This window comes from Acanthochromis polyacanthus, chromosome 9, assembly GCF_021347895.1.
Source record: "Acanthochromis polyacanthus isolate Apoly-LR-REF ecotype Palm Island chromosome 9, KAUST_Apoly_ChrSc, whole genome shotgun sequence".
Classification (NCBI taxonomy): Eukaryota; Metazoa; Chordata; class Actinopteri; family Pomacentridae; genus Acanthochromis; species Acanthochromis polyacanthus.
Genome location: NC_067121.1, coordinates 24,065,010 through 24,089,887, shown reverse-complemented (window position 1 = coordinate 24,089,887; position 24,878 = coordinate 24,065,010). Strand labels below are relative to the sequence as shown.

Genomic DNA, 24,878 nt, shown 5'->3' with positions numbered 1-24,878 from the left:
CTCTGCCCTTTCTCATTGTTTACATATTCTCTTGTCTTGCTTTAGATTTGCATTTCCACCCGGGGTTTTAGGACCTCATGGGGCTCAAGACTTTTTTCCTCGGGGGCAACACCCAATGCAGGATGTTCCTCCTCAAATGAGACGGTCCATGTCTGCTGAAATGGCAAAAAGTATGGGAGGAAACCCAATGGGTCTGCCCCAGCATTTCCCACCGCGTAGCATGCCAGTGCAACAGCACAACATAATGGGTCAGCCTTTTATTGAGCTGCGACACAGAGCAGTAGAAAGCAGGTCACGCATGCCATTTCCCACTGGCACTATGCAAGGAGGCAACATCGATCCCAACTTGCAGGGTCAAAGGCCAGCAGGCTTTCCAGGAGCACCTGATTCAAGGTTCCCTTTAAATCAAGGACCCAGAATGGTAGACCCTATGGCAAGCCAGACTGGCCATTTGCAGCTCTCTGCTAGCATGGACAATCTTCATCAGCAAACCCAGATGCCAGGAATCGGCACACTCAAACAGTCTCCATTGATGAGATCCATGAGCCAGCCTGCTTCAAATGAGACCCCGAACATGGCAGCGTCCATGATCCTGTCTGCACCCCCTGCTGGGCAGACTGAGGCTGTCTCAGTGGCCAGTAATGAAGCTGTGGAGGAGAAACTGGATGCAGAAGAATCAGCAGTCAAAGATCTAGAGGATGTGGAGGTGAAAGATCTGGTAGATGCTGACTTGGAAAACCTGAATTTGGATCCTGAAGATGGAAAAGACCTAGATCTAGAAACCAACGACCTACACCTTGATGATTTCTTAACATCTGGAAAATTTGACATCATCGCTTATACAGACCCTGACCTAGATGACATCAAGAAAGACATGTTTAATGAGGAACTGGATCTCAGTGATCCAATGGATGATAATGCTGACACCACAGATGTTAACAAAAATGCAAGCACTGAAACTGAGGCCTCATCCAGTTCAGCATCTGTACTGGCAAAGTCAGAGCCTACAGGTGAGCAGTCTTCAGCTGAAGTCAAGCTGGAAATCACTGGGAATCATGACTCTGCTTCTTTGGCACCTAGGCAGGAAATTAAAACAGAGGTCAAAGACTGCCAGAAGCCACCTGAGGTCGTAGACCAGCAAGCTGCTGGAAACACCTTAATCTCAAACCAGCAGGCGGTGCTCTCTGACTCCACCCCAGTCCTATCTAGTTTACTCATTAAGCAGCAGCCTGAGGAGCAGTCATTAAATCCAATTGTTGAAACTGTCAATCAAGGAGGTAACCTTATGGCCCAGCAGAGCCAAGTTACTGATACTCAGCATACCTCTGGACTTTCAATTAGCCAAACAATACCGGACACTGCCACTGCTGGAGAAGTTTCGATGACTGGTTTTGCGGCAGACCATCAGGTGGGGCTGACCTCTGGAGTGGACCAGAGTGGTTTGAGCCAGGCCCAGCAGACATTGTTGAACCAGGCAATGGGTCCGCATAGCCAGCGTCCTCTTCTGCTGGAGGAACAGCCACTCCTATTACAGGACCTCCTGGACCAGGAGAGGCAGGAGCAACAGCAGCAGAGGCAGATGCAAGCCATGATACGACAGCGCTCCAGCGACTCCTTCTTTCCAAACATTGGTAAAATATTTTTAAGCCACTTCTTTTAAGTGATAAAATTGTTTAGTGCTCGAGATCATCACTTTTTTTTTTTAAACATATCGATTATTTCTGACAGTGCGGTGTTTGTCATTTGCAGATTTTGATGCCATCACTGACCCAATCATGAAAGCCAAAATGGTTGCCCTAAAAGGCATCAACAAAGTCATGGTTCAGAACAACATGGGAATGAGTCCAATGGTCATGAACAGGTAAAAAGTACATTTTGTGCCTTGTCAATGCGTTTTCTTGCTTGAGTAGAAAATGCAGTGTTTGTAGTGGAATTATATGCATTGTGTTGGTAATACTCACCTAGTGACCGAGTCATTTAGATACTGTGCCACTATAAATGAAAACTGCTACTGTAATGCTTATATTTACATTGCCATGCTGTTGCTGTGTCACAGGTTTCCTCCAGCGCCTGTAACACCTTGTCCAGAAAGCACACCAGTTCCTCCTCAGGTTGTTGGACAGGTAATTGTCTGCTAATCTTCTTAGATATTGTCTTAGAACTATATAATGCTAAATGTAATGTTTGCAAATATATAATAACATCCATGTTTCCCTTGTTATCAGGATGGCAAGTTGACACAAGTAGCAAGACCGAATCCTCCAAACTTTGGACCAGGATTTGTCAGTAAGTTCTCTAAAAAATTTCTATGCATTTTCAGTTTTTTGGTTAAAAGTCTGCTAAGCTTAGAAATATAAAGATGTTTGTTTTTTATACTGTCGAGATCGCAAATAAAAGATCTTTTCTTCTTTTAGACAATGCTCAGAGGGCTCAGTATGAGGAGTGGCTCCAGGAGACTCAGCAACTACTTCAAATGCAGCAGAAGTTTCTGGAAGAGAAGATCGGAGCTCACAGGAAGTCTAAGAAAGCACTGTCTGCCAAGCAGAGAACGGCTAAGAAGGCAGGGAGAGAGTTCCCTGAGGAGGATGCTGAGCAGCTCAAACATGTCACAGAGCAGCAGGGTGTAGTGCAGAAACAACTGGAGCAGGTAAATGCTCAGCCTGTCAAGCTCCACTGTGGAATTCTATCTCACCCCTACTCCTTACAGTGTCTCCCCCACGTATTGTCCTTTCATTGGTCCTGTGAGCTGGATTTTGATGTTTACAGTAGAGATGGCCTGATAACAGCTATTTGGACCTCCAGCCAGCCTAATGAGAACCTTGATAAGGACAACATGTTGTGTTGAAATAGGGTCTAAATGAGGATGGAAAAACTTACATGAATCAGTGTTATGTAACTAAAAAAGAATCACTGTCATGAGTGTAAGAGTAAGATCAAACCATATACATGCCTATAGAAAGACTTATTTCTCTGTCCATCATTTTTATTACTTTAGATTCTTTTTGCATTGTTAAGTTGTCAGGCTTAGAAGTGCTGACCATATTTTATCTTTACAGTAGACCTAATTAGTATTAAATATTAGTCTAATTTATTTAGACTTAGTCTTCGTATGGGGTATACACCAAAGTAACTGTTTTCTTCACAAACATATGAGAAAATAATATCCAAACAAACAGGAGAATTCAAAACACAGAGGTTGCTTCAATCTCCGCTGCAGCTGTCAACCTACTTTGGCTTCATAAATGTTCACTGCTGAAAAAATGCTCTTCACTTTCCAACTTGCACGATGAAGTTTAATTCTTCAGTTTATATTTGAACGTGAAATCATTCGTCGTCATCCCTCGAGGAAACCTGCTTGCTCATAAGCTTATCTTTTAAAGTTGATAAAACATGTTGCAAGCTGTACATAATTATTTTACAATTGTCGTTTTTTTATTTACCTTTGTCTTCATTCAGATCCGCAAGCAGCAGAAGGAGCACGCTGAGCTTATAGAGGAGTACCGAGTGAAACAGCAGCAAAACAACATGACGCCGATCATGCCTGGGATGCACCCAGTGCCCGGCCCTGCTGCCATGGTGCCCAGTGGGCCACCGATGGTCCAGCCTCCTATGAACCCCATGATGCAGATGCCGCTTCATCCTGGCCAGCCAAATGCACCTCCACGCATGCCCAACCCCCCGCCTGGCTGGCATCCTGGTGCTTCTATGCCCATGGGTGGACCAGGAATGCCACCTATAATGCCCCCTCAGGTACCTGTGGGAAATTCAGGCCAGCCTCTACCTATGCCAATGGGAAGCATACCTCAGCACCCTCAAATGCCTGTGGAGCCTCAGGCACCACCCGCTCCACCAGGCGGTGTAAAACCCATGCAGGCAGGTGGTGTGAAGTTTGATGACAACAACCCTTTCAGTGAAGGCTTCCAGGAGCGTGAGAGGAGGGAGAGGCTCAGGGAGCAGCAGGAGAGACAGCGGGTGCAGCTCATGCAGGAAGTTGAACGTCAGAGAGCCCTAAAACATCGCATGGAAATGGAGCAGCAAGGGATGATGGGGCCAGATGGGAACATGGCACCACTCTCTCAGATGCCATTTTTTAATGCAGAATTGCCACAGGATTTCATGCAGCCTCAAAGGCCCCACCTGCAACAACAGCAACAACTTGGACCAATGTTCCCCCAGCAGCAGGGCATGCAGCCTGGTATGGGCTCCCCGCCTGGAACATTCATGCAAGGTGAAAGGAGGGCCATGATGGGCAATGGGATGATGCCACCAGAGATGGGTCCAGGTTTAGGGCCTGATAATGTTGCCCTACAAGGACCTAACTTTCCTCACGGTCAACCCAGGCCTCGTCAGTTCAGTGGACCAGGAATGATGCTTCAGATGCCAGGCGAGGGTCCACCATTTGAAACAGCGACACCTCTACCATCTAATTTTCCAGGCTCAGGTCAATCTCTTATTCAGCTCTACTCCAACATCATCCCAGATGAGAAAGGGAAAAAGAAGAGAAACCGCAAAAAGAAAAAAGATGATGACGCAGATTCAGTCAAGACGCCTTCAACGCCACACTCAGACCTCACAGCCCCACTCACACCATGTGTCTCAGACACCTCCTCAACCCCAACCAGAAACACCCATCTCTTTGGAGACCAGGACTTGTCAAGGTCCCCCTTATCTTCCACCCCCAGTCACTCAGAGCTTGAGAGACAGCTTTCTGGAGGACAATCTGGACAACCTGGTCTGTCATTAGACTCATCAAGAACCCAAGCTCAGGAGCATGAAAGGATCCTCAACAACATCAAACTGGAGCAGACTGATGCCAGTGAGTGTCATGGGCCAAGAGAGGGGTCCACTGGCTCAGAAATAAGCTCTGTGAAGGAAGAGGGTAATAAAGGGAGTGTGTCACCCTTCCCTCCCGGGCAAAGTCCCAACAAGGGGGAGGCTGGCAATGAACTCCTGAAACACCTCCTGAAGAACAAGAGTACACCTCCACCTGGATTGTCCCAACAGAGGTCAGAAGAAATCCTGCGCCCAGAAGAGGAGGAGACCACTGACTGCAAAACCCTGCTGCGGCAAACCTCCATGGACAGCAATGGGGTCAGTGTTTGCTTTAGTCATACAGTTATAGAGCACTGAGGGGGTGAACAATATAGTGAGTCATGCACAGGCTAAGTGATTCAGAGTTATTCAGATGGGAGGCGCATCATAGTTGAATTGGTATGAGTCATAGTTATGTGTTTGGAAATGTATAACTTCAAGTAATAACGCAGCTCAAATAATTTTAACTTTGCATGCGGTTTTAGGTAACAACATCCTTTTATTATCTCCAGGCATACTCAGATGGCACCACTGACTTTCCTGGACCTCTGCTTCCTGAGCAGGAGAAGAAGAAAGGGAGGAATAAGAGGGCACCAAAAGGAGGAGACAAACCTGCCTCTCGCTACAAGAAGAGAAAGAAGGAAGGGGATGAGAGACAACTGATGCACCCCGGCCCTGACACTGTAATGACCCAAATAAAACAGGTAAGGTTAATTTTACGTCCTGTCATCTGCTCCTCATACAATCAATATTAGCTACATGTCTTTAAGAAACAAAGAAAGATTGTAGCTTAAAATCAGACTGCTTTATTCCAAATTCCACAGTATTAATTACTGGCAGAAAAGAAAATTGTCTCTGCTGAGTGCGCAGACACTAATTTCACATATCATAAGCTTATTACTGTAATTACGTACTTGCAGGATGACAGTTGCACACCCAGGTATTAGAAGCTGTTATTATTCAAGAGATTTGTACTTATATTGCAAGTCCCATGTTGATTGAGGCTTATTCATTTCAACTTTATGAAGCCGACTAACTAATGAGAAATACAGTACAGTATCACCAGATCGTTGTGTTTAACGCAGCTTAGCAAAGCCTGAATGAGCTTGAACTTAACATGGTAGTTTCTGACAAGTACAACATGGATTTGGTTAAGTCAGAAATTATGATGACTGTGTGGCCTTGAGCTGGAAGATATCACTTTACCCACCTTGATCTGCAGTCTGCTACAAGGAAGACAGCTGGACCTGAGATTAAACTTCTTAAACATTTTTTCAGTTCTCACTCCAAACTCAAGGTCATTAAGGAAGGTCAAACAACATCCAAGGTTTTTTTTTTTTAATGTTTCACAAGAGGCAACATATAGACAACTAATGCTTAAAAGCAGCTTCTTTTTTAAATGAAAAACATTTTGATGAAGGATTTATTTGATTTTGAAAAAACACTGAAAATGCAACTTCATTATTATGAAGATGAACATGCATGCATTGGGAAGTTTGAGTTGTTGTAGTGGCAGTGGTTTGTGCAACAACAGTCCTGTTTTGACATCTCTCCTGACATTACACCTGGTTGTTTTCTCTCCTGACACAGCAACTCTCCCTGCTGCCCCTAATGGAACCACTGATTGGGGTCAACTTTGCCCATTTTGCTCCGTATGGCAGCGGGCAGCTTAATGGCGAGAACCTCTTGTCCGGTACTTTTGGCAGTGCCTCACTTGATGGCGTCTCTGACTATTACTCCCAACTGGCTTACAAGGTGAGATCTGGATGCCTTGCTAAGGGGAAACAAAGTACACCGAGGGTTGTGTGTTAAGTATGTCTGCAGCATCGTGTGCTGACATTGCGTTGCTTCTAACTCCCACAGCAGAGTAACTTGAGTAATCCGCCAACGCCGCCAGCGTCTCTTCCTCCCACCCCACCACCTGTGAACCGACAGAAAATGATCAACGGATTTGCCACAACAGAAGAGCTGGCCAGCAAAGCTGCTGCCATGGGTAAGCACTCCAGAGGCTGTATTTTTATGTTACTGTTTTGAAGACTTGGAAAGAATTATGTCTTCCACATAGACTTCCCTAAAAAATGTGTTGTTTTTTCGTCCTACCCTATTGTGCTACCATAAAACATTTTCAGGAAAATAGCAGAAATCATATAATAACTATTGCCATTATCTAGAGTAATCTTAGTGTCTGCATACATGTTGACACTGTTTCTCTGCAGTCTCCAAAGGCCTGGTCCCAAAGCCGCTACACGTCCCATTTAGGACTGAGGAAGATCTTCTCGCCCGAGCTATTGCTCAGGGACCTAAAACTGTGGATGTTCCAGCCTCCCTTCCCACTCCTCCTCACAACAACCAGGAGGAGCTCAGGTAATGGAAAAGTAACAATACTTCATGTGCTTCATGTTCTAATTTATTTTTGTTTTGACCGTGGTGGTTAATTCTGTGTTTCTTTCTTAACAGTAACAGAGGACAGGAGCCTTGCAAGGACAGGGACACACCTGACAGTTTTGTACCATCATCTTCTCCTGAAAGCGTAGTTGGCATGGAGATCAGCCGCTACCCAGATCTGTCTCTGGTGAAGGAAGAGCCGCCATCCCCCTGCCTGTCTCCTGTCCTCCCCATGCTTCCAGCACCTGATGGGAAAGGTAAACACCCACTCCCTACAGTCACATCCGCATATCTGTCAGGGTCCATGTGATGTGTATTTGGTCATTTTCCTCAATCCACATGATTCACGTACAGTCTAAAACTGGAGAAACTTCATCTGTACACAGTGACTATGCATGCGCCACAACACAAAGCTGGATGCTTGTGTATATAATATATGTACTGGATTACGCCCACATCCTTCCCCTTCTTGCTCAAAATTGTTTTACTGTTGCTCAGTCGAACACCAAGGTGCTCTTTTTCTTACTGAAGGTCACTATCAGGTTTACTAGAACATATGTCCAGAATGTGTCCACATTTACATGTATTCTCGGTTGTGCTATGTGTAAAAGCATGTGCAGATCACTTTTCTGTGTTCGTCCTGTAATATATTCAAAGATTAACACTGTGACAACTTTAAAGAATATACTTCTTTTTTATTCTCTAGGGTCAGAGATTAAACTGCAGGATATCAAGACCGAACCTTCTTCGATGTTCTTTGGCTCCCCCTTTGGCCCCATGTCTAATGATTCCAAACAAGGGCTGGTTTCTGTAGCTATCACGCTGAGACCAGCTGCAGCTGAGGTGAGAATACCGAAATTATTTAGTTTCAAAGAAATTCAACATCGACTTTAGTCTTGCTTTTTTTTAGTTTTATCTCTCCATAACATGCAAAATAGTAAAAATCTGACTAATCAGTCAGCAATTGAATGAAAACTATATCACCTTTACAAATATTTTTATAGGTTATGTTTGTTTTCATTCATCAGAATCTAATTAAAGAAATGACAGTGTTTTCTGGTAATACTTGAATTAAGTTTTTTGTTTAAGAAATTGTTGATCTTGTCAATTCTTACATAATGTCAGACATTGAAAACTGCATGTTTACTTGGAGTGTTCTACTTATCCGTCTTATTCATTGTCTGGTCAGTTCAGTTTCTAATGCTTCGGAATGAACTTAACTACTTCTAATATAAGTTGTGCAAGTTGTCATTGTTACAGAGAGGCTGACTTAAGTTGTATCATCTTAATAATGTTGAGTCTGAGGAGTAGTTCAGGACTCTAACCTTAATATTAACAATTGTTTGAGAACAGCAGTTGACTGTGGAGACAATAGGCCTCGCAGTGTTATTATTTACCAATAGTTCTGTCATGTACAGGTTCTGCCTTTTCCTCTCTAAAATAAACATTTTATTTAGAGAATAACATGATCTGAGGTTACGTCGGAGCTTGTTTTCTGACATTAAGAGTCAGCCCAGCATGTAATCCAATGATATATTTTGAGAAAACTGCAAATATTCAAATGATAAAGGCATTGTTGAAACGCTGTATCCACCCACCAACCTGTGCGTGTTTCTTTTTTCTCACCCCAGAACATCACAGGTGTAGTGGCAGCCATTTCAGACCTTCTAGGTGTGAAGATCCCCAGCAGCTATGAGGTCAGCAGCACCCCAGACAGGGGGCCGCTGTCTATGCTCAGCGGTCCAAGGATGGGCCCCCACGGCATGGAGCCTCGGCCTCCCATGCTATTCCACGGACAAGGAGACAGTGGGGGGCTTCATGGGCGGCCGGGACAGATGATTAGGCCCGGTGGAATGATGCAACAGCAGCAAGCACATCATTTCCGTTTCCATCCCAACAGCCCAGGTGAGAGATAAAACTAAATTAAACAAGAGCATCACTGATTCCCCCAGGTACTGTAATACAGCCTGTAATTTAAATGTCATGTCTGATTTAAGCTAAACATAATTAGTCCCTGTGAAAAAGCACGACGCAGCAATGCAATTTCAGAATGTAATTGTTTCCCCTTAAACAGCCACAGGAGCAATTAGTTTTCTTAACAGTATTTGCAAATGGACATAATGTCTCGTACATTTTTATTTATCTGGGACTGAGGGCAGCATGTAGCCCAGATGCTGACATGGGATCTTGTTATTCCTCTGATTCTCTCAGCTAATGAAATAGAGTGAACGATTTTTGCCTTGTTGTGTAATAGGGTGTCTTACTTTCCTATCTAATGTTGATTCACTCAAAGTTAAGCATCAAACACATGTAGACTTACTATTACGTAATGCATTTTAAAAGGTGTAGCATTTTTGAAAACATTTTCATTGCTTTAGGCGCAGCTGTGGCCCGAGGACCTGACCACAAGACCCCTGCCAGTCCTGGATGTAAACCTCAGTGGTGCTGCCACTGTAAGGTGGTGGTGCTGGGAAATGTAGTACAGAAAGCTGTAAAAGACCTCCCTGCCCACATGAAGGTACCTAATTAATTAGGCTCTAATACTTTGAATAGCTGCACCGTAGTACCTTCAGGTGAAACACTTGGATACTGAAAGTGGGATTTGGAGACCGTTTTAGCCATGCGGTAAGAATTAATAGACAGAGGATGTGCTGCTTCCCAGTTTTTTAGCCAGAGATCACAGCAGCAGCTAATGAACAGTCAGTGTTCTTTCTCAGATAATGACCAAAACCCTTTACATCCAAATGCAGTATAACATGCTTAAACGTAGGCATAATACCAGTTCAAGTCCTCTCTGCTGAACCACTCAGCCACCTTTTTATTTTCATATTATTATTGCTTTCCCTGTGGGGTAGTAGATGAGCTGTGGATGCCCAGACCTGACTTTAGAGGATATATGACATTATCTGCTTTCAGCCTAAAGGACCACACACGTCTTTCTATTCATCCACACACAGCGCTACTGTAATGCTGCATATATCCTCTGATTATGTAAATCCTGCCTGCTGGAGTTAAATCCATTTTAGATCAATTAGCGGGTTAAACAGCATGCTCTCTGACTTCAGTCTTAGAGTATTTTGGTTATTTAAATATTTTATGTTTTTGATGTTCATTTCATAACTTCTTTTATAATTAGTTGAGCTTAAGCAGTTCACGGCAGACTTTGATGTAAAACCTCGTTCCTCATTCAGCCTGTCAACACTTGGACCTTCTCTCATCAGGAGTCTGAAGGCCATATGAAATGTGAAGAAGACCTCGTCTTCTGCAGTCACAGCTGCTTCCTTCTCTACTGTTCGTCTTCTCCATTGCAATCCAGATCAACCACAGAAACTAAGGTTCGTACCAAAGCGATCCCTGCAGAAGAAACGCATTACGTAAATAGCATGCTGCCAATATGATATTTCTATTTCTATTTTTTTATTTTTTTTCTGGATGTCACGGGTCTTGTCTCATCTTTTCAGGAATCGGTGTCCCTTCTGCCGGCCTCTGAGCAGACAGAGAGCCTGTCTAAAATTCAGCACCAGTACAGTAACAACATGTCCTCTCTGGATGTTCATTGCCTGGCCCAGCTTCAGCCCAAGCAGTCTCCCCCATCTACTCCTCCCATCCCGTTCCCTATGGCAGGCGAGACGCCCAAAATGGAAATGAAATCTGATGCCCTCAAAGTGACAGTGAAGCTGAAGGCCCGGCCGAGGTCCCACGATGGCTGGCACCAGGGAAAGAGACAGAAAGGACTGCGCTGGAGGAAGTGGACCGTTCAGGTGGTCGTGCCAAGAGGGAATTCCCAGCTCCCAGATGAGGACAAAATTGATGAGCTCCTAAAGAAACTTGGGGCCTCCCTGCGCCCCCCAGCTTCCCTCCAAGACCACAGACGCTGCTGTTTCTGCCACCAGTTTGGAGACGGAATCACCGATGGTCCTGCCAGGTTGCTTAATCTGGATCTCGATGTATGGGTTCATCTAAACTGCGCCCTGTGGTCCACTGAGGTATATGAGACGCAGGCTGGAGCCCTCATCAACGTGGAGCTCGCGCTGCGTCGTGGCCAAACGGTACGCTGCGCCTACTGCCAGCAGACTGGAGCCACCAGCGGCTGCCACCGTCTGCGCTGCACCAACGTCTACCATTTCACCTGTGCTCTGCAGGCTCAGTGCACCTTCTTCAAGGACAAGACCATGCTATGTCACGCGCATAGGCCCCGAGGAACGGCAGGACAAGCACTGGAGCATGAGCTGCGTTGTTTCGCCGTGTTCCGACGAGTCTATGTCCAAAGAGATGAAGTGCGTCAGATAGCCACAGCTGTGCGGCAGCCTGAGCTGGGCTATACGTTTCGAGTGGGCAGTCTGGTGTTGCATGCAATAGGCCAACTCACCCCCCTGCAAATGGCAGCCTTCCATTCCCCGACAGCCATCTTTCCAGTTGGCTATGAGGCTTGCCGCATCTACTGGAGCATGCGCCATGGCAACCGCCGTTGCCGCTACGTCTGCTCTGTTGAAGACAGAGAGGGGCTACCAGAGTTTACAATCAGAGTCATCGAACAGGGCTACCAGGACGTGGTACTGACCGACACCTCTGCTAAAGGTTAGCCCTCAGTGTCTGCTCACAGAAACAGGATTATTGTCTTCCCGAATTTTTATTGCACAGCTTTTAACCATCTGGTTTTGCTTGTCTCGCTGCGACTAGGAGTGTGGGATAAGGTGCTAGGTCCTGTTGCCGAGAAAAGAGCCGAATCCGGCACTCTGAAGCTCTTTCCTGTCTACCTGAAAGGAGAGGATCTGTTTGGGCTTACAGTCCCTGCAGTTACCAAGATCTCAGAATCGGTTTGTAACCGCTTTGGATGATTTGATTGAGGTATGAGAGCTAAAAATATGAACAGATCTCTAAATTATGTTCTGCATCTCTGTGCTTTTCTACTCCAGCTCCCAGGAGTGGAGGCTTGTGACAGGTACTCGTTCCGTTACGGACGCAACCCCCTTGTGGAGTTGCCTCTCGTGTTCAATCCAGCCGGTAGTGCCCGTGCACAGCCAAGAACAAGCTCTACCTGCATCTCCCTGGTGATAAGGTAACTTAGATTGAAGCTGACATTTAATTTCCTTTGTGTGTATTTATTGTCTCAGAGTAAAACAGGTCAGATGGGTTATTTCAGTGCAATGTTTTTTCATGATTTGGTTCTTTTTAATGACTTCCGTCTCTTAATAAACAGGCCACAACCACAGGCTGTGTCCAGCAGCAGTGCCAGGTCTAACCAGAATGTGGCCCAAGGAGAAGGTGCTGCTCCCCATAATAAGCCTCCAGTAGTCCATCCCAGGTCCTCCCAGTACCGCTGGATGAAGAGTGAGTGGAGAGCCAACGTCTACCTGGCCCGCTCCCGCATCCAGGTGAGCCAACTAGATATTTAAATATTAATTCTGATAGAATTAAACAAATTATTTTGGATCCTGTCACCGGTAGTAAGAATTGGAAGCTTCGTTTGCTTCCACAGGGCCTGGGGCTGTTTGCTGCTCGAGACATTGAAAAACAAACAATGGTGATTGAGTACAATGGAACCATCCTCCGAAATGAGGTCGCCATCCAGAAGGAGAAGATCTATAGATCTCAGGTATATATCCGTTTTTACACCTTCTTGAGTTGGTTGATTTTGCTAAAGCTAACGGTGTGCAATTTTCCCTCTTCCCCTCACAGAACCGGCCAGTGTTCATGTTCCGCATCGACAGCGAGCACGTTGTTGATGCCACTCGGACTGGAGGGCTCGCAAGGTACTGTGAGACTCCACAAATCCTTTGAACATTTCCCTAAACCTGTAAATAAGAACATAAAGTAATTTTGTCCTCGATTACATTTTTGTTCTTTAAATTTTCTCAGTGCGTTCTGTTAATGTGTCTTCATTTTTGGTCAAATCTGATTCAACATGCAAAACTCTTCCAGTTTGTTCAAGCACCTGAGGAGTACTTTTCAGTTTCACAACCGCTTTTCAGCCAGCTGGGGAAAACGCAGCCGTAGAAGCAGAACACGGTGTCTCTGCATCTGTCTTACCATTGTTAGTCTCCCAACATAGCACTACAGACCATGACCCCGCATGTGAGCGTGGGCAGCTTGTCTGTGTTAGATTTAGCTTATTTTGCAAGTGATCAGCGTGGGTTTTCATGGCTGCTGCAGGCATGAGAGTCTTTTTCTGTATTTTGTTAAATTAATACAAAAGATGGTGGCCGAACAGATGTAATAAATGAAAAACACTTTTCACAAAATCAGCCAGCTGATCCAGTTTATAGACAGTTTGTGTGATTTGTGGTGTATGCAGTGTGTATTACTAATGGGCTTGTGCAGCTCTGAAGATGCACAAAGCTGTTATGTGTTACAAGAACTCGATGGTGTGTTGTAAGATGGAGCCCCGTTTTGTTTTGTTTGTGAAACCACAAATTGAAACCACTTGGCAAGTCATTTCAAAAACCAGGCCTCTGTTTAATTTGAATTTGTATAAATATGTGACCATTAATGAGATTTTTTTAAAATCAAAGGTGCACTTAGAATTTTTCTTTTCTCTTTATATAAATCAAATCACTTGCTATAAGAAAGAAAAGCTTAAAAGGGTTTTTATTATCTATTTGCAGCGTCATTATCCTTCACTTTGTATCAAGGGTTGGGTTGTGGAGGATTTGCAGTCAGAGCAGCATGCAGCTAGTTACATGTCAGCAATGCTCAGTATTTTGTAGTCATTTTTGTTTTGTTCTCCAGATATATCAATCACTCTTGTGCCCCTAACTGTGTTGCTGAGGTGGTCACATTTGAACGGGGTTACAAAATCATCATCAGCTGCATTCGCAGAATTGATAAAGGAGAGGAGGTGGGTATTTTTTTCTGTGATTAGTCTTTGCTCCTATACAAGTGCATGAGCGTAAATGAGATGCTGAGAATCGGCTTTTTCTTTCTTGTTTTCCAGCTGTGTTTCGACTATCAGTTTGACACTGTTGAGGGCCAGCAAAAGATCGCTTGCCACTGTGGAGCTCCTGAATGCAGGAAGTGGATTAACTGAGCAAAACGACAAATGCATTCCTTTGCTACGTTGTGCGGATGCTGTGATCTCTGCACGGAGATCAAAAAAAACAAACAAAAAAAACTTTACACTAAAGTCATTTCATGAATGAGCAGAAGGCCTGAACCCTCGGAGAAATGAATGAATCCACACGTTGGTTCATCAAGATCAAGGAATAAAAAACACGGGTGGAGGAAGGGAAATGTAACACAGTAGCAGGATGTGACTTGTGCCATATGTGAGGGGCTCTGCTGTTGGCAGCGCCTCCGTCTGTCTGTATGTATCTGCGTGTTTGTTTGGTGTACATGGGGTGCGGAATCCACCAGCGAATGAGAAAGCACTGTGCGGGGTGCGGCCTTATTGCTTACTAAGGGCAGGCCCTTTTGTTTCATACTGTTAATGTATACCGTATGACTAAATGTAGACATCACTGAATGAGGAATGTACAGCAATGAATACCGCGAAGGGAATATTAACTTGCACTAAAAAAAGAAAATAAACAAAAAACATACACACACACACACACACACACACACAAACTTTTAAATACTTGATTCCATGAGTCAGTTTTATCATAGGTCTCTGTCATGTGATTTGTGTGGAATTCGAGAGGTTTTGTATTTATTACTGAGTGAATGAATTTTATTCTCAAAATGACGAGATTGAGTTAAAGAAGGCTAGATTGCTATTGTTTTTGAAGATTGAAGAAGACATGCTGTTACTTTTGTATAAATGTACATAAAGAAAACTATAGGAATAACCGACCAAATACTACCTTAACCTTCTTGATGTTTGTGTGTTTTTAAATTGTTTTTGTTCTGTTTGTCATTGAAATTTATTTAAGATGGACGTTATTTCAGTTTGAGAGTATATATTATGATTATTCTGTACAGAATTTGTAATATAACCACAATAATTCACAAAGTATTTTTGTTGTATTAAAAGTAAGGTATTGTAGCGTAGTGTTTTGTGACTTACATACTTTGACCACTCAAAAAAGAAATATTTTTGTTGACTAACGTAACGAGTTATCAGTTACAGAATCAAAAAAAAAGAAAAAAAAAAAGACTCTTCAAAGAGTGAGAGATCGTTGTGATCTGTTTGCTGTTAATCAGGTTTGATTTTAAAGAACTGTGAATTAGGTTTTGAAACCCAAAAACAACTTTTTAACTTTTTATCGAATGGAAACAGCAACATGTATTTACCTGTTTTTGTTTTTACGTTACTTCTAAAATAAGGTGCGAACGTCTAACGATGCTGCGGCTTAGACGAACCGGTGTGTGACAGAAAGAACCGTTACGGGGAACTGTAGGTCGTTCTACCTTTTTGGACGGAAATGGCATTCTGCTTAATCAGAAATATTTCTTATACTGACACTTCACAAGTCACATGCTTAGAAACAGAAGAGTTTTTGCGTGCACAATTTCAAGTCGACTGTAAAATTTTGGAGACAGTCTTAGAACTTGTAATGTATATGGCATGTATTTTTTTAACTTTCCGAAGACTCAATTGTATATATTTTCTCAATGAATGGTTGTAACAAAATTGTTTCTTGGATATTTTTCTTCTCTTGTATGATATTACATCATCCTGCCAGTGTGTTTGTGCTACATTTTCTTGGTCGTGTAAAGTAGTCAAATTTTTTTTTCTCCTTTTCTTTCGTTTTTTTGTTTTGTTTTTTGTTCTTTTTTTTTTTGGAAAATGCCTTTTGAAGTGTACAGAGTATGAGGTTTGGAGTTTGTGGAATTGAATTTAGAAACATTTACAAAAATAAACTATTTTACATGTTAGCAGGTTGTGTATGTGTTATTACTCTGCCAAGTGGAGTTATCTTTCATTCCGTCTGTGTGCAACATTACTCAAAAATGGACAAACGGATTTGGATGAAATTTTCAGGGAAGGTCAGAAATGACACAATGACCAGTTGATTAGATTTTGGCAGTGATACGACTTATAGTCTGGATCCAAGGGTTTGTTAAAGATTCCTGGAGCAGCATGGTGTCACTGTAACCATGACTACAAGTGAACGCTGCATCAGCTGCCTTCTGGCAACGACATGATTGTGATCCTACTACAAATGGACCTCTGCAGACTTCTCGGGACTTACCCGTCACAAAGGATACAAGCAACGACTGATTAAATTGTGGGGGTGTTTCCGAGTCCCGTCAATTCCCGCCACCCGCTACATATTTAGTTCACGTGATTCGGCATCCGTACATAACGTACACATGCATAACACACGCCTGTGCTCAGTGCAATGTCCTTTTATTTGTGGGTACATCTATAGTAAATGGCCATAATCTATGGCACTGTGATTTCTGATCATCAACAAACAATAAACAAATGCTGCAATTCTAAAAAAAAAAAATTAAAAAAAATGCTGGATTTCTGACAATGCCATGTGGGGGAATGAACAGCCTTTGTGTTATTAAAAATGACAAATTTAACCCAAAGGACATCTTCATAATTTTCCTTATTGGCTATTTTCATTCAACCACTTCATCTCTTAAATCTAATTAAATGTTGGAACACCATGTTTTTAGATATTGTGTGTTTGGCCCAACAAACCCAAATATACGAAGTTTGTCACAGACGACTTATTCAAATTTGCATATACTGCACTGACTTCTGAGAAATCGGATTATTATTTCAAACTGATTGATAGAAACTCAGCGCAGCAATTTCAATAATGAATTAACCCACTTATTTTAGACCACCTGTGCATTTTTAGGCCAGATCCGATTTAAGCATTCAGTATTTCACAAGGGATAAGCTAATATTTAAAAAAAGGAAGAAAAAAAAACATTTTGGTGTAGGGGATCATTTTTCTTTTTCATGTCTTCAATCATCTCAACATTCCTCAGGATCCTCATGGGACCTGGGACCTCTGGGTGCTAAAATAAATGGTCATTTTGGGTGCAATTCAGATGATTTTTTTTCAGCCGTCTGTTCTGTGTGCTGGCCCTCGATGAATCACTCCTGGGAGTCTCGGTGCAGATTTGACTGTGACTAAAAATACCGCTGCCTCGAGATATTTCTGATGCTGCTGGAAAAAGACAGCATTTATATTCTGTACTTTAAGTAACAGGAACCAGCTGATGTTTATTATTTCAGTCAAGATTACACGTTGTATATTGCATTTAATTAAATGACCACCTCTGACACAGCTTGTATCTATGTTATCATGAGAGTACTGGTAAATCTGAGACTTTGGACAAAATCCTGTCTACCTGAATGAACATGGAGTGTCCTGTGTGTTCTGCACCGTGTATTTGAAGGTTATATGGATGTGAAAGCGTACAAACACACTACAGTCCAAAATCTGGACACACCTCATTCAAAGATTTTTGTTTATTTGTATTATTTTCCACATTTTAGATTGAAGTTGAACACTTTCTGTTTACAACATAATTCTTTATGTATTCTTTTACAGTTTTGATGTCTTCAGTGTTAATATACAATGTTGAAAACAATTAAAAACATTGAATGAGAAGGTGTGTCCAAACATTTGACCGGTGGTGTACATTTGACGGAGGGGGATCACTGAGGCCCAATACTTCGTTTGTGCCAAAGGTGTGGCCATGTGGAAGAACGCTGAACTTTACTAGCTACACTTTGCACACTTCACGCAAAAAATACACAACTGCAGTCAATCAAAATTGCTATGTGAAGATATTTTATTACGCTAAGTTTGAGATTCTCAATGAAACGATTCAAAAGTGAGCACCGTCAGTCACCAGGATCTGTGGAGCAACTCCTGGAATGGGTTGTCAGAAAAATAATTCCACTCCTTCCTTTCTCAGTTCACTCACAGCTCTGTGTTGGGTTCATCGTGTTGTATTGCCCTTTGCCTACATGTGTATCTTCTGCGTATTGATGAGGCTTTGGATTGGTTCATTTCCTATCTGCCAAACCGCTCTTATATTACAGATGACTCCTCCTCCTCCTGTGCTCTTCTCTTCCATGAGGGCCCCTCCTGTTCACTATATACATGCTGCCCCTGAGGCATATCATGCACAGACATGATTTCCATTGCTACATGTCACCCACTTATATGCCCTGTTGAAGCCTGGCTGGTACCACTGATGTCTGCTACATTATGTCCAGCCTTTCTGAAATTAAAAACTGGATGTCCAAGAATTTCCTGCTGCTGAATGACTCCGTAATTATTGCTTCTGGCCCCAACTCAAACAGCATTAACAGTCTCTCTTCTATTTAAGGTCTCTTATCAAATCATGTCCGTAAATAGGCCCACAACCTAGCGGTCATTTTTGACTTTGAGGTGTTTTTTGATGCTCAGGGGACCAATCTTACTTTGTCTGACTGAGATGGCTAACCAAGATCAGGACATCCCTCTCTGCTGCAGACTGAGAAAAGGTCCTCCATGCTTTCATCTCCTCCAGACTTGGCTATTGTGATGCATTTTATTTCAGTATCAGCGAGCAAAACATCCAAAGGCTGCAGTGAATTTAAAATGCTGCCTGCAAGCTTTTAACATGAACCGAAAGAAGACACCATATTACTCCAATCCTTGCTGCCCTTGAAGAGACTTTGCTTTTAAAGGTGGTATACAAATGCTTTCTAAACAGATTTATGATTATTTTATTGTTATTTTCAGTTGTTATTGTAATTACTGTAACCCCTGCACCTACAGAAAGTGTAAGCTTGTAATAAATAACAGAGGGCTTGGCAGTAGCTCTCTCCATTTTAATAAGGTCAAAAATGAAATCACCCTTTTTGAATTGTTGTGTAGATAAGACACAGCAACATCAGGGACAGCCTCAACACACTCCTCGCTTAAAAATAATGCCAGATCCTAAATAACGTTTTGTATATCACAACTCACGTGCCAGATTCGCTGAATGAGAGTTGTCCAGGGTATATTTTGCCTTCAAATCTGCCCGCTCTACCTCACATATGGATTAAGACAAAGACCTTGCTGTAAATGGCACAGGACAGATTATCTGTTGGTCTTATTGTTGCTTTTTTGCCATCCTTGGAGTGGCTCTGTGTGCACTTATAAAACACTGAAAAAACCCTATTGTACCGTACTATCTCAACAGAGCACTTATCTCTCAGACTGCAGGCTTCCTTGTGGTTCCTAAAGCTTCCAGAGAAAGATTGAGAGGCAGAAACTTCAGCCACTGGGCTCCTCTGCTGTAGAATCAGCCCCCAGTTTGGGTTCAGTAGGCAGACACGTGCTCTACTTTCAAGATTAGGCTTAAAACTTTACTTTTTGGTGAAGCTTTTTGGTAGGGCTGGTACAGCTAATCAGTCTAAATCAAAATGAGTATTACCCAATACACAGTGAACAATAATATGTACCCTTGATCTGTGGTAAATAATCTGAAATGTTCAGTGCAATAATGTAAATTTTAAAATACAATAAAATAAGTAAGCAGCACTCTATACATTTAATAGTAAACCTGAGAACAATAATAAACAGTAACAATATTCCATATCAAATACAATAAATTACAATAAGCAACACTGTATGCATTTATCAATAAATCTGAGAACAATAATAAACAGTGGCAATATTCCATATTCTTAAGCCATTTAATAATTCACAGCTCAGCAAACATCATAGTGTTCTGCATAGAAATCACAAAAAGCTGCTCTCAATAATCTTTCACAGAGAGTAGATGTTCTTGTGTTGTGGTTCTTAAAGAAGTCATCCTGATGGACCTCACAGCAGTTGGGCAGGTTCTTGATCAGGCGGTTGGTGAGGGTGGTTTTCCCTCCATTGGTTACGCCAATGATGCCGATGATGTACTTCATGTTCTCGGATTGGTCAAAGCTCAGAAAAAGGGTCAAAAACGTCAATAAAATCCGGGTCAGGAGTGATCAGTCATGGAAGAAAGCTGAAAAAGCGAATTTTGCAGCAGGAAACGTCAACTACTCCAGTCCTCCATGGTATTTGAGTTTAGTGAGTAAGGTAAGAGCAGAAAGGGAGCTGCCACTCGGACATAGTTCTTCCACCCAGAGAGGACCTCTTTCTGCTGTCACTGCTACACATACTGCCCTAGTTTAGGCTTTTGGTGGAATGTTCCTTTTAACCAGCCCCTCAGGTCTCTTTGAGGATTTTGGATGGAATACTCGGTTAAACCAACATTTTAGGTGCATGTCCAGAGATTTCTGGTGGAATGTTCCTTTAAGGTGGATGTGCGAGGACCTTGTAGGTGGAATACTTCCTGAAACCAAGCTTTTAGGTCAACGGTCAAAGATTTAAGGTGGAATATTCCTTTAAACAAACCTAAATGTCATGTTTTGATCATTATCAAGTGAGAAACCTCAATCCAGACTCCTCATAATGATGTTTGAGATTTATGCTGCGGTTATTTGTTTAGTCCAGACTCAATGACAGAAATCCCCAACTGCAATTTGATTTCAGGACTTGGTTATTAAATATCAAAACAATCCATGTGACTCTAAAAGTTCAACAGCTTTAAAAACTCAAAGATTAAACTCTCCACAAGTATCCAAAATAAGTTGGATTTCTACATGAGAGCTTTAATTATCTTCATCTACTTCCTGAAAAGTTTGGTCAATAAAAAATACAAAAACTAATATTTTCAGCTGAACTAAGGACAGACTTTGTGATTTTTCTGCTCACATGTTGTGTTGTTGTAAACTTACTCTTTCAAATAAAAAGCCTCCTAACCCCCTTGAAACCAGCGTTTGTCCTGTTTTCCTTTCACTCCTCAGTGACCCAAGACAGCAGGTTGTAATGTTTTTTGAGCAACACACCATACTATGACATTTTTACAGTGAAGGTTCAACTATGAAACCAGTTTGACATGTTCAGACGTTCTTTGTGTGAAAACTCAGAGATTTCAGGTATCAGAAGGTGGTTTTCAACTTTCTTTGTTAACTTTCTGCTTCAACTTTAAACTAAATTTCCTTCACTAAGCCAGCCCTCTGGACTTCCAGTAAGCTGTGTTCCGATTGGCTGTCCAGGTGACTGCTTGGTGTCATCAGGAACACCTGAGCAGCTCAGTGTCTTCCTGCTTTATGTCTGCAGTCAAACATTTCCTCTGCTTCTCTTCACTGAACTGGGTTTGGCTGTGTTGCTTTAGTTTGTTCTTTAGGTGTTGGCTTGCAGCTCCCAGCAGTAAAATCGTCTTTAACGTGTGTCTTGGTGTGTTTTAGGGCTTTATACTGGATAGTTGTCTTGGTAAATGTGGTTCTTTAGCCACAGTTAGCACATGGTGCTAATGTGTGCAGTGATTAGTTGATTTGGTGCAGCTGAGCTGTGTCTTTATCTTGGCTGTAGTGAGTCTTTAGAGGTTTTTGGTCAGACACATTCTGTATTCTTGTTTGTGAACCAACATTGGTTGTCCAGAAGGTAAGAGTTCCTGTCCTGAGACTCTGTTTAAAGAGGTTCTCTGGTAGGCTGCAGGAGATTTTAGTGTTTGGGTTGTGCTAGTTTGGTTTTTTACGGTTTCATTTGGACGACTATCTTGAGGCCCCTCCATGTGGTTTAGTGAGGTTTTCTGTAACAGTTCTACAAACAACATGCAGCAGAAGAGACTTTGAAAGTTTTTAGGAAGTTCTGGAGACCAGACTTTGGAGCAGCAGAAACATTTGTCAGCAGTTTGAGCAGGAGAAGGTGAGCTTCAGAGTAGAAATAAGAAGGAAACCTTCTTGACCCATGTGGTAAGGTCCTGTACCAAGAGTTTGAGCAAGTTGTGAAGAGTCTGTGGTTCTTTGGTCTGAAAGTACAACGAGAATTGACTCAGTAAAGGAGAAAACAGGAGATATTGTTGGTTCTTCTGTCGCTCTGCAGTTTCCTTAAACTGAATATCAAGTGTTTCTATTAAATGATTTACCGTGTGAGCCCAAGAACACTTCAATAAACTCCCTCCATGCCATGGACACAACATATTTTATGTTTAATCTTTTTTTTTTAAATTTTTTCAATTTTAATAATAGTTTTAGCATAGTTTTTTTTTCCTCTTTGCTTGTTTAGTTTTGTCATCTGTGTGAAAGGTGCTAAACAAATAAAGTTGAATAACTGACTAACTCATGATTATAACAGAAGTATTTTATTGTGATTTAAGGGTTTGTTTAATTTTTATGGTTGAGGTTAAAATCCTGACAGAAAAAAAGATTATAGAAATAACCTACATTAAAAAAAACAATTAAAAGAAACATTGAATACAATAAAACTTAAAAAGAAAATTAAACATTAAAAACAATTAAATTATATTAAACAGACAAAATATTTAATTAGATAATTAAAGAGAAGATACAAAACATGTAATTATGAAATTAGACATTTTTTTCAACCAAAATATTAAACATTAAAGATGAAATATTTTAGATAAACATTTTAAAACACAAGAATATTAAACATTTAAAAATTCAAAACATTTAGATTATCAAACCTTTAAAAAGACAGAACAGTTAAAAATTAAATGTAATGTTTAATTAGAAAATTAAATCTTAAGGACAATAAAACTTTACAAAGGAATTAAACAGAAAATACAATGAAGCATTTAAAAAGAAAATTAAACATTAAAAGGAAAGGTGATAAAACATTTAAAAAGAAAAACCTTTAAGATTTATTTAAAAAATTAAACATTGGGAAAGAAAAGGAAATTTTTCAAACAAGCCGGTTAAACAAAAAAAATAACAATTAAACATTAAAAAGACAAAACATTTCAACATCAAATCAGACATTAGAAAATAATAAAAGGTGAGAAAAGAGCAAAACTAAACATTTAAGAAGAATCAAACTAAAGACAAAACATTTGAAAAGACACCAGTTAGACTTTAGAAGATCAAATTAAACAGAAGAGACAATAAAATGATCAAAAAGAGCAAAAATAGATAAAGGTCTTAAAGCGTTTTCTAGTCTGAAATGAAAACATCAAGTTGTTTCTTCAAACATTTCCTCTTTCTATGTTCTTGTTTTGATTGTGGACAGATTTACTAAGTGCTCATTTCATAAAACTGCTTTCCAGATAAAGTCTACTAGTAGTTGAAGGCATCAATCAAACTAATGTTATCTTCTGATCCCCACAAACTTTACTGTTCAGTGAAGAGAATCAAAGTTTGTTCAGGATTTCTAAAGAACCCACAGGTGAAGGTCTGAGAAGAACTCAGATGGATGGTCTAAATGTGAAATCAAGACTCATGGTCACAAGTTTTAAGGCTTCTGTTAACCAGAAAGTTCAAATTAACAGAGGAGAACTGAGAAACTTTTAAAACTTCAGTCCTCAGACTGTCTAAAGGTTCAAACTAACAGTGAACTACTCAGAAACTTAGAAGATATCAGTCCTTGGACTGTCTGAAAGTTAAATCTAACAGAGATCTACTGTGGGACTTAGAACATTTCAGGCCTCAGACTGTGTGAAAGCTCAGGTCCTGAGGACTCGGGAGGTCTGGAGGCTTTGGAAAGTCTTGGAACTGAGGGTTCAACCCTCCAGCACAAAGGCTAAAGTCCAACCTCCTGAGAAAAACAGTCGAGTCGAGTTTCAAATTTAAAAAAAACTCGAAAATGGCCAAAAATCGATGATAAATGCGCAAAAAAAGGTAAAATTTAATGTCTGAGCGAGTAGCTCAGGGGGTAAGAAGAGAGACTACCAAGCAGAAGGTAGTAGGTTCAAGATCCACCACTGGTGGTTTTCTTTCTTTTCTTTGTCTAAGATTTTCAGAAAATTTAAGAAGGGTCTGGTCTTGAACCGGTAACCTGCAGCTCCATAGGCCTATTCTTAACTCACTGAGCTACAGATCAGACAAAAAGAAATAAATTCGTCGTCCCTTTGAGATCGTAGTTTCCAAGTGACCACATGGGTGGAGCCAAGGCAGAGCCTGGGTGGAGTCAGGGCGGAGAGTAGGAGGGGAGGTGGGTGGTGGCCTCCCCCCTCTACACCCCACCTCCCCCCACTGCCCCCCTCTACTCCCCCACCGCCCACCACACCTTCCCCCGCCCTATGAGTTTTTCGAAAATCTGAGTCTCGACGAGTTTTCCCGAGTTTCTCGAGTTTCCACCAGGTTGGAGGCAGAAAAACTTGTCATGAAGAGGTGTTGAAGTCGGCGAGGCTGGAGTAACTTTTTACAGCGACTAGAAGGAAGATGACGAGAAGAGCAGGTCTTTAACCAGCATCCCTAAAATCCATGGAGTCAGCTCCAGAGAAATGAAGGAAGGTCAACTTTTATCAACCTCCACCCAGATGTTCAACTTGATATCTTTAATTTGAGATTTTTAGCACCACAAACCTTTAGTATCACACTTTATTATCATTTATTAGGACTTTTATGGATTCCACCAGCAGATTTAGCTTTTGTGGAGAAACTTTATTCTTGTCGTCGTGGGACTGCAGGATTTAAAACTGTTCCTTCTATTCGACCTCATGTTTATTAGTTTTAGTGGAGAAAGTTATTTTAATTGTTGATTAGTCTCTTAAAAACCAAAATAAATTAGATCAGTCATGAGATTTAAATTTCTTACTTTGTCATATTTTAAATATGACAAAAAATATAAAAATACAGTGTCTTGAGACAATTTGACCTGTAACTGACGTTATATAAATAAAACTGAATTTAAATTGGATGTATTTTGTAATGTTGGAGTAATTCAGCCATATATATGGGAAAACATTTTCTTTGTCCATTAATCTGTTGATTTTCTTCAGTAATTCATTTG

The 24,878-nt window shown here is 41.5% G+C and overlaps 1 protein-coding gene across 15 annotated transcripts in view; it reads left to right on the top strand.

Moving 5' to 3' along the window:
* kmt2cb (lysine (K)-specific methyltransferase 2Cb) overlaps positions 1-16,014 on the top strand; it is a 64,779-nt gene extending 48,765 nt beyond the window's left edge. For 10 of the 15 annotated variants that reach the window (XM_051953928.1, XM_022202923.2, XM_051953938.1 and 7 more), the window contains 23 exons: positions 46-1,631; positions 1,750-1,861; positions 2,057-2,123; positions 2,226-2,286; positions 2,415-2,647; positions 3,457-5,091; positions 5,325-5,516; positions 6,403-6,567; positions 6,676-6,805; positions 7,029-7,176; positions 7,270-7,454; positions 7,904-8,040; positions 8,829-9,102; positions 9,576-9,715; positions 10,389-10,532; positions 10,659-11,775; positions 11,878-12,014; positions 12,114-12,256; positions 12,398-12,572; positions 12,677-12,793; positions 12,877-12,950; positions 13,927-14,035; positions 14,132-16,014. In XM_051953928.1, the coding sequence (XP_051809888.1) occupies positions 46-1,631; positions 1,750-1,861; positions 2,057-2,123; positions 2,226-2,286; positions 2,415-2,647; positions 3,457-5,091; positions 5,325-5,516; positions 6,403-6,567; positions 6,676-6,805; positions 7,029-7,176; positions 7,270-7,454; positions 7,904-8,040; positions 8,829-9,102; positions 9,576-9,715; positions 10,389-10,532; positions 10,659-11,775; positions 11,878-12,014; positions 12,114-12,256; positions 12,398-12,572; positions 12,677-12,793; positions 12,877-12,950; positions 13,927-14,035; positions 14,132-14,224 (7,174 nt within the window). In that variant the 3' untranslated portion in view covers positions 14,225-16,014. The remainder of the gene's footprint in view (positions 1-45; positions 1,632-1,749; positions 1,862-2,056; positions 2,124-2,225; positions 2,287-2,414; positions 2,648-3,456; positions 5,092-5,324; positions 5,517-6,402; positions 6,568-6,675; positions 6,806-7,028; positions 7,177-7,269; positions 7,455-7,903; positions 8,041-8,828; positions 9,103-9,575; positions 9,716-10,388; positions 10,533-10,658; positions 11,776-11,877; positions 12,015-12,113; positions 12,257-12,397; positions 12,573-12,676; positions 12,794-12,876; positions 12,951-13,926; positions 14,036-14,131) is intronic. The other 5 variants (XM_051953934.1, XM_051953940.1, XM_051953930.1 and 2 more) reach the window with 2 other exon arrangements.
* The last annotated feature ends 8,864 nt before the right edge of the window (positions 16,015-24,878 follow it).